Source organism: Tetrao urogallus (assembly GCF_951394365.1).
Source record: "Tetrao urogallus genome assembly, chromosome: Z".
Lineage (NCBI taxonomy): Eukaryota > Metazoa > Chordata > Aves > Galliformes > Phasianidae > Tetrao > Tetrao urogallus.
The window spans coordinates 43,810,563-43,825,019 of record NC_136816.1 but is presented as its reverse complement, the minus strand read 5'-3'; the positions used below and the strand labels follow the sequence as shown (position 1 = coordinate 43,825,019).

General features: G+C 36.8%; 1 protein-coding gene across 7 annotated transcripts in view; it reads right to left on the bottom strand.

Moving 5' to 3' along the window:
* Positions 1-3,648: 3,648 nt before the first annotated feature.
* NFIB (nuclear factor I B) overlaps positions 3,649-14,457 on the bottom strand; it is a gene marked incomplete at its 5' end in the record, with an annotated part of 236,521 nt that continues 225,712 nt past the window's right edge. For all 7 annotated transcript variants that reach the window (XM_079548796.1, XM_079548797.1, XM_079548800.1 and 4 more), the window contains one exon: positions 3,649-3,849. In XM_079548796.1, the coding sequence (XP_079404922.1) occupies positions 3,720-3,849 (130 nt within the window). In that variant the 3' untranslated portion in view covers positions 3,649-3,719. The remainder of the gene's footprint in view (positions 3,850-14,457) is intronic.

Here is a 14,457-nt window from a genome sequence, read left to right as displayed (position 1 = left end):
GCTTAATCAAACCAATTCATTCACATGGAAGGACTCTGCTGTTAAAAATATCGCATCTGCAAGCTCATTTTTTTTCATACAAGAGGTCAGAGATAACAGAAAAGTTCACATAAAGCCATCCATCCTCCCTCAGGCATACTCATCCTTTTGGCAATCACATGCATTTCAGTTTCATCCTGGCATGCATTTAAAAGTTTAGGGGACATCCTGCTCCCCGCAGCATGGACAGTGCCCCCTGACCACTCGATATCAGGGCCTAGCAGAAAAGCCAATAACATCATTTATTTCACTAGGCCAGAGCCTGAGATATGCTCTGGGTGGTTCTCCCACATTTCAGCTAGTCTTAACAGCAATATGCTTAGGAAATGAAGTCACTTACCATGGGGCTCAGGAAAAGTGAAACGTAAATTGGACTTTTTTTCCCCCCGGCTTTTTTCCTTTCCTTTTCTGTTTAGATACAGATAAAGATCTGCTTTTCTACACCTTCTGCCTCAGTATCTATCCATGCTCTGTCTGCTGCAGGGACACACAGGATGTGCCACCACCACAGCCTCACAGCACCCACATGATGGCCAAGGCCAGGCTGGATGTGGGTCTGGGCAGCCTGGTCTAGTGGTTGACGACCCTGTCCGTGGCAAGGGGGGTTGAAACTAGATGATCTTTGAGGTCCTTTTCAGCCCAGGCCATTCTATGATTCTATGATTCTGTAATTCTACGATTCTATGATTCAGTGATTCTATGATATGATTGAAGGCAAGAAGGGACCAGTGTTAGTGTGTCAGCACCCAGCACCTGTTGCTGGACATGTATTCTGGAGCTGCTCCAGTTGGGGAAAACCTTTGAAACGAAAAGACAAACTCAGAGGGCTGAAAGGATACCCCATTTTGAGACTTTTCCATCATTTCCTTGTGCCTGAAGATGTTCTCCCTACACTGATCTGTAGATAAGAGGCATCCCCAGAGCATAAGAAGTCTCCAGCAACAGGCTCACTACTAATCTGTAAGGTCTGATTTTACTGTAAATGCACTTTTGTTTACACCATAGTCTAATTCCACCCATTCTGAAGCTCCTTTCCTGCTACAGCGCAGAGCTCTCCATCTGACCTGCTTTATGAGAAGACTTTGCAAACCTCTGACGTGGTCTGAGCAGGATGAAGATCAGATCTCAGATGCTGTGAGTTGACAAACTTCAAAAAATAGTTTTGTTATAGGGGAAAAGAAATATTTACCAGCCATGCAGACTAAAGAAGGCAAATTCTCTGCAGGAACAGCTCTCAAGTCAACTGAAGCCAGTGGAGTTATGCCAGCAAAGATTTTGGCCCTCTATATGCATTTCCTAGACAAAGCAATCTAAATTTAAAAATTTAAAAGCAATTTAAAAAAATTTCTAACACAAACATTTTCATATGTAGTGTATTCACCAGAGTGGGAAGGCTTCATCTTGCTGTGGGTCTTGAACTCCTCCCTCTGGCTGCCTCTCTCCCCTCTACTTCTATCAATCTTTCTCCCTTTTTTTCTCTCTCTCTAAAGAAATTCGAAGTAAAACAATTTCCTCAAGTCAAGTCTGCCTCCAACAGAATTCATTATTTATTTTTTAAATCCATAAATGATTTCAGCTTGCACCCCAGGTGGGAAGTTAAAAGAGGGAACCGATTTGAAAGTTTGTCACAGTAGGCAGAACAGTCGCTTTGCAGCCCTTGCCTGGCTAAGGGTGCACTGCTTCACAGCTACACTGTAAAGTGTTAAAAATCATCCCCACCCACCCCAGAATATATATATATGTATAAAAAAAAAAATCCCCGTCCATCTCTCAGTACATAAAAGGACCTCATCACACTGCAAAAATAGCAGTACCCACTTTGGTCAATTAAAAAAAAAAAAAAAAAAAAAAAAAAAAAAAAAAAAAAAAGCATACATTATTCTTTTTTTTTTTTTTTCTTTTAAATCTGCGTACTTACCTATAATAACCAATACAGCTAAAAGCACTACCTACTTAGGCAAAACTTGGTATTGCATAATTCGTATAAATTTGAATCCCCTCCCCCCCAATATTAATTGGAAGATGAAAAACATGAAAGGTTAATAGAAAAAACACCAAAATACTGAAAATATTGCTGGTCGATTACAATTTTTAAGCGGCAATTATACACAGCCATGATATGCTTTATAAATGTGAGATAAAGATATAACTGTCTAAAAAATCCATGATGTCACACTTTTTTCCCATCTGGAGTACAAAATATTTTGTCATAAAAATGGTAAAGATTTAAATGATAATAAATGCAGCAAAACAAGTGTAGTGATGTCAATTTTTTTTGTTGTTGTTTTTGTGGATTTTTTGTATTTTTTTGTTTTTTTTTTTTTCATTTTTTAGATTTCAAGGCAAGGCACGTAATGTGGACATTATATTTTCGTGCAAATCAGGATTACTGGAAAGAGTACTTTAACTATTTTTTGAGAGACATAGAGGCAAAATGTCTGCCCATGCACATTATATTTCTGTCAATATGTGAAATCTGTTGAACAAGGCTAACTTCTGAAAGCACCATGCAAGTTTTCAGCACCCTGTAATTAGACTTAGAGAGTGCATTATTTAAATAAATCTTATCCCCATCCTGGTATTACCAGTTTGTAAACAGTAAGCTTTGCCCTTTTGGCATGGATTTGCCTATCTCTTTGTCTCTATGATGCAGATTATACAGAAAAATATAAACCCTATGGGTTTTTGATGCAACCAGTAACTTTAAATAAATAAATTCTACCCCTTTGTGGAGGCAGCAGCTAAACCAACATAAGTGCTGTGTTTTCATTGATTTATTTTTCTCAAGGACATGATTTGTCTTGATGTAATGCCTTTTAATGCCCTCAAAAACTGAGGGGAAAAATAAATTTGTTTAAAGTAAATTTTAATTCCTTTTTTAATCCCCTCAATTTAGAGTCCAAGGGCTGAAGGACTTATAATGATGACCCCTTTGATACAACTTTTAAATTGCACTTGCCTCTCTAAGTGTTTCTTTAGTGGGTAAAAAGTTTCTGGGTTTTTTTTTTGTTTTTTTTTTTTTTCTTTTTACTGTTGCATGAAAAGATAACACTTCACCTACATAGAGGCATTTCTTACATAGAGCATGTGTGTTCATTCTAATTGAAAATTTCAAGCTGGGTAACACACTAGAAAAGGCTGAGTCAAGGGCCAAAGTTTAATAAATCCATACTGATAACTAAAGGCTACAGAGCTTTTTTTTTTTTTTTTTTTTTTTTTTTTTTTTTTTTTAACATTTAGAAATCAGAGTGTTGAGAAAACGGCTGGCTTACAGCCCTTGTCCTCCTGCAAATCTGCTGCTGCTGCCTAGCCTTTGTTTTGTGAGATAACCAGGAATAGTGATCCCATGCGTAAACAACAAGAATACTAAACCAATAAAACTAGCTTATCATGCAAATATTAAGGCATCTAGAAGTCAGTTAAAATATATTGTCAGAGACAGAACATCTATTTCCCAGCGGACTTCATATAACAAAGGCTACTTAGCAGGAGCTGCGTTCTACCCATCAGTGAAATATCATCGACCCTTTGTATGTCATTTCAGTTTCGACCATAAGGAAATTAGTGATTGTAAGTGCTGCAATTGCTGGTCTATTTTTTCTTCGTTCTTCAGTTTCTTCTCTCATCCCATCTTCCTTCCTTTTTTTTCTTTTTCCTAATTTTTCTTTTTATTTTTTCCCTCAGTTGCTGGTTTCTGCTTGAAGGAAAGGCTCTCCAATTATGTTCAAACCATAATTTGGGACATTTGTCGGCAGGATCGGTGTCCTGTTTGATACTTGAAAAGGAACCAAGCTAGCCCAGGTACCAGGACTGTTGAAAAGGGGAAAAGAGACAAGGAAAGACAGAGAGGAAAAAAAAAAAAAAAAAAAAGAAGAAGAAGAAAAAGAAAAAGAAACACAAATTAGACATTTTGCAAAAATCAGAACACAGAGAATTTGAATCAGGATAAAACCAATATTTGAAATGAATACCACTACTTAAGATAAAAAAAGAAGCCAAATTGTGAATATTGCTTGAGATTCAACTTTACAGTTCTGTTTGCAGAAGTATGATTTATTTGAATTAAAATTCTGTGTTGCTCTCAATTGCAAGCAGTGTTACAGCTGATTTACAAAAATTAGCCTGCTAATTTATGAAAATTCCCCAAAATTCTAGATGCAAATATATGGACCAGACATCACTAAACTACATATGTGAGACTGAATGACACTGTATGTTATTTAAGTGCTATTGTAATACACATAGCTATTTAGTGCACAAGTTTTCTCATTTCAAGAAAACAAAATAAAGCTCAGTGCTTAAGTTTCCTGTGCTATTTCCCACTCTTTTTCAAATCAGCAACTTACATCATTCCAATTCCAAGATGTGCCTGTGAGGTGTGTGAGTCACAATTAGAACACAGAACTTGGGCTATAAAATTTCTACCATTCCAAAAAAAAATAATAATAATAAAAATAAAAAATAAATTCTTTTTTTGTTTTGTTGTTTGTTTGTTTGTTTGTTTGTTTGTTTTCACAATTTATTACCCCCAAAATACCAGTGCCCACAACAAGGGGCTCTATCATACAAAAAGGGTCACAGTGAGTACCGTAAATTTTTCAGTAGAAGTCGGCGTAAGAAAATATTTCCAAAGATAATTCCATCACTTAAATCACCATGTCAAAAGCGCCCTGTCACTGAGGTGTTCTAAGGCCCAATGGTGTTCGCACCTTTAAGGCACAGATTCCTAGTAGGTATTCTATCCATCAGGATTTGCAAGAAGACCCCTTAAAAACAGACTTCAGCTGCTGCCTTTCAGTAGCCAGATCAAACCCTGAGCAGCCTTTTCCTTAGATGCTAGATATCTATCTAGCACCTCAGAAATAAGGGCTTTTTAGAAATTCCAGTCAAGTTTATTCAGAAGAAAAGCTGCATCTTTATGTCAGCAGTAATTGCCAAACAAGAAGAAACAAACACATTGTGCAAATACATACTTCCTGTACATCTTCTTGTAGTGAATCTGCACTAGTTTCGTGTTTTTTTTTCGCAAATACAACAGTTTACTTGAGAACACACTTTGGCATTAAACTGAGATGTTTCATTAAATGTTTTGTGAAAGATGGACACTGAAAGCTTTCTTCCTTCTCTCTCCATGATCGATCTTTTGCACCACTTTCTCTCTGAAGGAGCATGTGCTCATTTATGTGATCCTCTGATGTGTGAATACTGAAGAAAGGGGTCAACTTATTTCATAAAACCCTGGGGACGTGTTCCTCTAGTGATTTATACTGAAAACAGTGGAAACAGCTGCTGTCATGTACTTCTGTTTGATGCTCTCTACACCTCTTTATACCTGGAAGTTTACTATTCTGATTCCTAACAATTAATTTCAAGTTCTCTGTTTTACACATCAAAAAGGTGGGAAATTTCATATATCTGACCTGCTTGTCTCCATCGAGATCAAATTCAGAAGGCAACAGAACTCTTTTGTTCCTCAGGGATTTTTGAGAAATATGAGTATCCTCATACATCTAAAACGTCTGAACTAAAAAGAATATTTAGCAGCTTTTTGTTCACCACTGAGTCTATTCTTGAAGGTTACCCTAAAATCTGAGTAATTAAACAAATGTTGTTGTTATTTTCAAAATTTAAGATCAACAAACCTATTTGATTTTATATATATATAGATGTTTGAATACATATTTTTTTTTAAGTGTCTACTGACTATTCATAATATCTTATTTTCTATGCTTCAAGAAATAATCCCTTTTGGAAACTGAAAAATCACCGTTACACAACAACTCTTAAAATATTCACAAAGTCTTAAATCAATTTATACATAAAAGATTTGTCCAATATGATTTGATGAAAAGATTATGGTTTTAAAAAATATTCAGTACCAAAACCTCATTTAAGAGGCTTAATTGTTTCAACTTATTCTTCATCTTCCTTCAGAATTTGTTTGACAATGCATTTCTTGCTCCTTCCTCTTTGGATTTCAGTGATGTTAAGAAGTAAACTATGAAATAACAGACACAACACAAATCATTTCCAAGCACAAGGATTTGTAAAGATAGGAACTGGTAATAAAGAAAAGAAAAGAAAAACAAAGCAGATTTGTTTGCTTAGGATCTGTCTGAGTACATATTTTATAGCATATAGTGCTTTGCTGTCCTGTTACACAGGATTTACTGTTTATCCATTTCAAACAAAACAGAACATCAACTAAAAAAATGTAAATTTTCTGTTATGTCAGTATGGTATTTAAGCAATTTCTGTTGCAAAAACTAAACACACTGCTTTCAGGATCTTTCTAGAGAATTACAGTGTGCTTCAGTGGTTGGATATACATGCAACTTTTTTTCCCTTTTTTTTAAAGTTTCAAACCTTCTGATGACTACAGCAGGAACAAATTTGATCCTTGACAAGGAACAAATCATTATTTGTCGCATTCCTCTTACCCAGCTCTTCTCATAGGAGAAAGAGGTCTTGATTTTTTGGAAAGTGCTTAATAAAATAAATCACAACAGGTGACTAATTGAATTGTTCTTTATATATACGTATATATGTATGTATGTATGTATGTATGTATGTATGTATGTATGCATATATGTATATTTATATACAGAGAGAAAATTTAATAGGTATGTTTCTTTAAACCTTCCAAACCTCCCCCATCTCACATTACGACCATCTCAAAAATGCAGCATGAAGTAAATTTGTCAGTGCTGCTTATGAATCCTCGGGGAGCAATAAATTTCCCATGTTAACACTATGCAGATCCCATCTGATTTTAAGGAAGCCTCTGGCTCTCAAGTGAGTGAGGCCAACCACCAGTGCAGAGCCACCTGCTGCCCACCACGCATAACAGTGAGGGTATCTGTAGTGCTGGGACAACATGCTGTCCGAGTGCTGTGGCTGGAAAACAACTGTTCTGGAAGCTCCAATGGCAGACCAAAATCTGCCATGGCAGCGGGGCAGGACAGGCCCTCCTGACAGTCCATCAGCAATTCCCTCCAGCACAAGGAGCGTCAAGGCCTGGTGAGCTTGACATGTACTTCAGAAATCAAACTCGTGCTGCACTTTGGTGTGACTGTCTCTGGGGATCTTCCTGTCTTTCTATCACTGCCCAACATATAGGGCAGGCGAAGGAGGAAACGCAAGTGAAAATTACTGAGATAAAGAGCACAAATGAAGCACTAATCAAAACACAAAGTTCTGAGAACAGCTATGATACAAGTCATAATGGAAAGCATATCTGCAAAGCTGCACATGTACTGCTCTCTATGTAGCATGTTCGCTTACCCTACCTATCTCATGATATTTACAGTAAATTTAATTGTACTTCCAACTACGTATGGACCACCACCTGCTTTGTAATTCTCTAGTGCTTCTTTGTGCAGTTAAGCCAGACTGTTGGCCTCAGTCAAGGCTTCCCATCACTTTTATCAAACCTGCTCTGAAAGGATTTTCTGTGAGAATCAAGGAGTTTAGCTTCTACCATGTAAGCCATCTACAGAGCAGAGCTTCCTAACAAAAGCAGCTACTGCTGTCTGCAAAACAAGCTCTGCCTGGGTGGCAACAGAGGGAACGGAGGAATACCTTTCCCTTTATCATGCTATTCAACCATTTGTACATGTCCTGGGAAAAAATTCCAGTCCTGAATTTCACAAAATCAAATGCCGTCTTTCTATTCACTAAGCATCCCTACACAAAAAAAAAAAAAAAAAAAAAGAGCAAGGCAAAAGAGCAAAAATTTTTGAATTGCCAAGGGCATAGTGAAGCTAATTGTCTTACAAGAAGTTAATGAGATATCCCTTGGTCCACTTGGCTCCTCCTTCTGATAAAAAACATTCATGTGTATGGCTGGAATAAAACAGGTCCAATCCACGCTCTGTGATTCAGACTGATAACTCCTGAGAGAGAATAGCTTGTAAGAATTTTCCTGAAGCATTACACCATTACCAGAAGCAGTATTCTCTCACCATTACTAGACTATCAGATGTATTATATAGTCAACGTTCCCCTTCAATTCATAGTAAGTATAATTTATTTATCTATTCAAATGTAATGTAGCAGCAAAGAAAAATTTTGCAAGCATCCTACAGGGTAAACATTCTCCATTACAGTTTTCACATGTTAATTCAATCAGGATTTCAGCCATGGTTTCCTCTTAAATATAATAATTGCTTTTTCAAGAAACTCTGAGAAAGATATTACTGGAAATGAATACTAGCATTTTATGTATATATCATCCACTTTAAAGGTTATAATAAAATAAGGAATATAATAACATTGAACAATTAACTAAATGCAATAAAAATAAGTCCAATCAGACTTGGGCAAATCTGAGGCATATTAAGATTCTTACTTTCTACCAGTTAAAATATTTTCAAAAGCCTCAAAGTCTGTAAGAGTATTTAATCATTAGGAAAGCGTACCCAAGTCAATATTTTCTTCTTGTGGTTTTACTATCCTATGCATCAACATACTAGCTTATGTAAGGTAAACTAAACCATGCCAGGTCAGTCTTTAGGCAGAAGGGGTAGAGATGCCTTTGATGTTGAAAGAAATGGCACTACTGAGTCACCAAGCAAGGCTTTTCTGTCTCAGCACAGAGCAAGTGCTCCCCCATAGAACTACAAACAACTCTGCTATTTCAAATTTTTAATCATATGAACTCTGGAAAAAGCAATTGTGTTAACCTCATTGCCCTGGCTAAATTCCAGCTTGTACATTTCTGCCAAAAAAATAATGACCCCTTCAGCATCTACTTAATGTGGTACTTCTGATATTCTCCATTCTAAACCAGTATCTTCAGTTAAACAGCTGCCAAATTCCACTTCCAAAGTGAACATTTATTTCAAGAGATATATTAAATATATCTCATCTTAATTTAGGAAGACATTTAACAGTTTAGCAGGGCACATACCACCCATCCAGGCGATGTAAATGGTAGAAATCCACTGATTTATGTCCAGAGGACAGAAAAGGGAATTATGCTGTAATTACAAATTTTTCTGTTCCCTGCAGACCTTTTTTATGTGATAGTGTAAGAAAACAAAAAAAGAAACAAAGAAACAAAAACAACAACAACAAAAAAGCAACAACCACAGGCCACAGATCCCACCACTGTTAAAGGAAATCAAGAGGACAGGTTAGGTCTGGAGAACATGTGTATGGTCATTCTACACTTTGTATCACATGTTCAAGTGCAGAGACAGGGCTGAAGGAGCATGGGAAATATGCACATATATACAAGGGGCTATTGCTATCACAGGAAAGTCACCTCCCATAGAGCCAAATAATAGAGAATGTGGGCTTGGGTTAAGAGAGACTGTTGAGTTTTCTAGAAAAAAAACAACAGAATCTGCACTTTCAGGTAGACTTTTCAAGGCAAGAAAAAACAACTGTAGCGATGTGCTAAGAAAAAAGGGAGGGAGGGAGAGAAGGAGGGAGGGAGGGAAAGAGGGAAGGAGAGGGAAAGAGGGAAGGAGGGAAAGAGGGAAGGAGGGAGGGAAAGAGGGAAGGAGGGAGGGAAAGAGGGAAGGAGGAAGGGAAAGAGGGAAGGAGGGAAGGACAGAGGAGGGGGGGGGGGAAGGAAGGGGATGGGAGGGAAGGGGAGGGAAAGGTAGAGAAAAGAAAGAGAAAGAGAAAAGAGAGAAGGAGAAAAGAGAGAAGGAGAGAAAAGAGAGAAAGAAAGAGAGAAAAAGAAAGAAAGAAAGAAAGAAAGAAAGAAAGAAAGAAAGAAAGAAAGAAAGAAAGAAAGAAAGAAAGAAAGAAAGAAAGAAAGAAAGAAAGAAAGAAAGAAAGAAAGAAAGAAAGAAAGAAAGAAAGAAAGAAAGAAAGAAAGAAAGAAAGAAAGAAAGAAAGAAAGAAAGAAAGGAAAGAAAGAAGGAAGGAAGGAAGGAAGGAAGAAAGAAAGAAAGAAAGAAAGGAAAGAAAGAAGGAAGGAAGGAAGGAAGGAAGGAAGGAAGGAAGGAAAGAAAGAAAGAAAGAAAGAAAGAAAGAAAGAAAGAAAGAAAGAAAGAAAGAAAGAAAGAAAGAAAGAAAGAAAGAAAGAAAGAAAGAAAGAAAGAAAGAAAGAAAGAAAGAAAGAAAGAAAGAAAGAAAGAAAGAAAGAAAGAAAGAAAGAAAGAAAGAAAGAAAAGAAAAAGAAAGAAAGAGAGAAAGAGAGAGAGAAAGAGAGAAAGAAAGAAAGAGAGAAAGAAAGAGAGAAAGAAAGAGAGAAAAAGAAAGAAAGAAAGAAAGAAAGAAAGAAAGAAAGAAAGAAAGAAAGAAAGAAAGAAAGAAAGAAAGAAAGAAAGAAAGAAAGAAAGAAAGAAAGAAAGAAAGAAAGAAAGAAAGAAAGAAAGAAAGAAAGAAAGAGAGAAAGAGGAGATATCTAAAGATAAGGTGATGCAGAAATAGAAAACTGGAGTAATCAAGGGGTTAAAGATACAGTTTACACTTGGGAATTCTCTATAATATGCTCCTCCTCTACTTAGACTGCTGCCAAAAATCATCTGACAGGAAACATAAGATTAAGTTTGTCCTACCTAAGCGAACAAAGAGTGCTCAGAACAGGCAACCAGTTCACTGCAGAGCGGGAACTTTTCTAATCCTGCTGGAATCTGAAATGCTGCTCAGAAAATATTACTGAAGTTGTTTACTTTAACATCTTGCTTCTGGATCATCTCATTCATTTTCATCACACTACAGTTCTTGCTACTTTCCCCATAAAGGTTAACTTAAAGCTCCAAACATAATCATGTGGAAAATGGACATTATTGATTCCTATGGTCCATTGTTCCCCCATTCTAAGTCCCTGAAGTTCAAGTTCAATCTGGAATTACATCATGTCTGGTTTCTCCTGGTTACCAGACGGCTTGAGACGTGACCACAGCTACAGAAAAAACAAACAGGCTTCTTCACGCTTCGGCTCCCCTATCGATTCAAACATAAACTTTTTTTCTTTCTCTCAAGTATGCTTCAAGTATGGAGCATGGTTAATTTAGAGATTAAGTTCCAAATTAGATTATCTAATGGCATCTTAATGGATTGCTGACCCATTTCCTGTGGGATGGCAGCATGCAAGTCTGGCTTGAATACAATTAATTTCTTAGGAAGTATTCTGAAGATGTTTGCCTAGATGGAGAGGAAACATAATGTTCCGAACATCTTTCTGCATTAAAGAGTTGGGCAAACTATTAGAGTTTGCAGTTTAAATTGATAAAGACCAGCATTCACTAGGTATTCTTTCTATGAGTATTTTTTACAGTCAGAATACTTCAGTGTTTTTCTTCTTAAATTCCAGTGCGTGAATTGATATTTCTCTTCCAAAATTTTGCCCAAGGCAGAAAGGGGAAGGAAAGGTGGGGGGTGGACATGAACTATTGTTCTAGCAGGTGTCTGTCTTCACCAAAATGTGCTTACAAAAGCAATGCTGCTGACTGTGTTACTTTAGCTGTGTTTGCAGGATTCCAAATACACAGAAGATACTATGAGATAAAAGCAATTCATACCCATTCTCATTTGCTTCCCAGCTTCCTCCATTTTTGGCTGCTTTAGCTGCACTACTACCAATAAGCCACGAGTGATCCTGGGAGAAAAGCACTGCCTGAAAAGTGAAACATTTGAGTACCCTAATAGCTACAGCAGGAAAGGAAATTCAGTATTCTGAGAGTAGAACTCTCTTCAGCATCTCCAGGAACAAAACAGCTGCTGTACTGTACTTATGTGTCCAGATAACAGGCTGAAAGCAGGAAATGCAAATCTAGTGCAGACGCCTGAGTAGTGTAAATGTAAAGTTTCAGTTAACCCGTAAAAGTAACAGAGATTGTAACATGAATAATAGTTATCTGTATTGTATAAAACAAATAAAAAGAATATTTAACAATATCTGAGTTTGATAATGAAGCTTTGCTTACATTCTGTGAAAGATCTGCTAATATTTCATATGCTATGAAAGAGCCTCGTGATGCAGGAGTTACTGTTCATCAACTGAGACTCAAGCTCATATTTTCAAGCCTCCTACCCAATACATGAACACTTTTTCTCACTCTCACTCATGTCTTAGGTTTATTTTTTGCATTGCTCTCAGATAGTGACTGAGACCATATTTTTCTAACCGAACTTTACAGCTTTTTGTAATTTCCCCTTACATTCTGTCTCTAAGGAAATATTACTGCAGAAGTGTCATCATGGAAAAAAGGAGCATTTTTAATGATTGCTGAATATCTTCTTCATATGTACAGCAAAATTGTCCTAAATTATCTTAAAAGAGCTTAAATCCACTATACGCTACATGTTCAGAGTTCAGAAGGTGCAGCAAAATGGCATGACAGGCAGCTATGAATAAGACAAGAAGCACAAAAATAACAGGCATTTTCTCATCTTCTGCTCTCCCTAAGTTCTGAAGATGTCAGTCACCAACAGTGTCCCATTACAAAGCTTTCAGCTTGGTCACTTCCATTACCTGATTTCTGTGTAGACAACTGATATTCAGTCAACATTTTGTCTTTCTTGAGGTCAATGACTTTTCTGAAAACCAGTGTACTTAAAATAACTATAGAAGCCTGCTGTAAAAGGTCAGACTGAGTGCCATCTAAACGAGTACTACAGATTTGGGGGAATCATATGATGAAACCTTTTTCAAACAATTTTTTTGTGATAAAGTTTGGCTGTCTGGACTAGAATATCTTTCTCTGCTAGTAAGAAACAATTCTTCTTGCAATCCATTGATGCCCATTGGAGAATCTGTGAAGGAGCTCATCTGGGAACACTTTTGTCCACTGATAGGACCAAATTGGAAAATAACATTCCAGAAGCTACCTGCAAAGCAGTTTTGTGTATAAAGATCAGCGAATAATGGAATGTTTCATCAAGGTTTCTTTGGTGAACACCTAGAAATTTTTTCCCCCTTTTTTCTCTTTTCAACTAACGCTCATATGTGCTAGGTACTGAAAAAAAAAAAAAAAAAACAGATTTACTAGGACAGTGCTTCAGCTGGTATAAATATTCATTGCTTTAAAGAGGTCAAGAGAGATGACTGATTTAAACCATTCAAGGATTTTTCTATATAGGCACTTGTGAGATAATTTCCCAATGCCTGTCAATGCCCTGAGAAAGCAATACTCTTTGCAATAGGAGAATAAATCACCACCTCCATTGTGACCCACCCATGCTGAAGTAGCACAGTTCGGATTCACTCTTTACAGTACACTGAAAACTGCGATCAGGATTTATAATGTGAATCACAGCCTTTGAGGAGGTGAGGTGAATCCATTAGCTAATTTTCCATTGTGCTGTAATCTACATAGGTCACTCTGAAACTAATGTCTACTTTTTATTTCCATGGAAACTATCGCAGCGACGAAGAGCACAACAAAACTTTGATAGAGAAAATTCTCATCTCCAAAATACTATTTTTCAACATAGTCACCACCATTTGCTGTGTATTTTCACCAGCAATGAACAAGAGCCTGCATGCAGTGCTCGTAACAATCTGCATGGCCATCCAGAGGATGGCTTGTCTTTCACAACACTGTTGTCACTGCTGCAACACACCACACACCACCTCACTATGCTCACATACACTGTTCGGTCTGCATCAACGTTCAGAAAGCATCAGTGAATGTCAGTGGGTGCCATTTTTTCAACATGGAAGAATTCAGTTCCAAACCTTGCTTTATACTCGCTTCCATGTCAGACGCTGTTCTGTCAGATGCTGCCATCTGTCACACAGCAACAAAATGTAATGGAATATTGGTGGGAAGGTTCAGCCTCTACTGCCATATCACCAACATCCACCTCTGATGTCGTGGGCCAACATAATAAAATACGAGGCATTACTTTCAGAGTAACCTTGTATACTGGAAGACATGATTACACTTTGCTTTTGCACGACAGTTTTTTCTAGATAAATATTATTTCAGAAAAAAATGTAGAAATACAAAGTAAAGCAACAATGTTTAAGGCACTTAAACTTCAGTTTTGTTAAGAGCAATCATTTTTCAAATTTTGTCATTAATATTCCAAGTGGACACTCAAAAAATCAAAAAAAAATCTAGAAATTCCATATAATGTATAATGCAGTATATCTGAAATCATTTTTGTAAAGAAAGATTTTACACAAACACACTCGTACTAACATACACACAGACTATCCAGAATGACCTATACTGTCATATGCACACAAACATCTAAGAAGTATTTAAAATTGTCTTGAGTGAGTAGATAATACATCATTTCACAGGCTCCCAACCTGCATGCTTTATATCTATACCCCCCACCAATATCTGTGGATAATTCTGCACATGAAAGAGCTGAAAAGCAGATGTATCACAATTATGCTGATTTGTTTACACATCTATTTAGATAAACACATCCCTACTGTTATCATCATTCATCATATATCATCAGATGTAAAGAATAATAATGAGTAATTGATTTATGTCC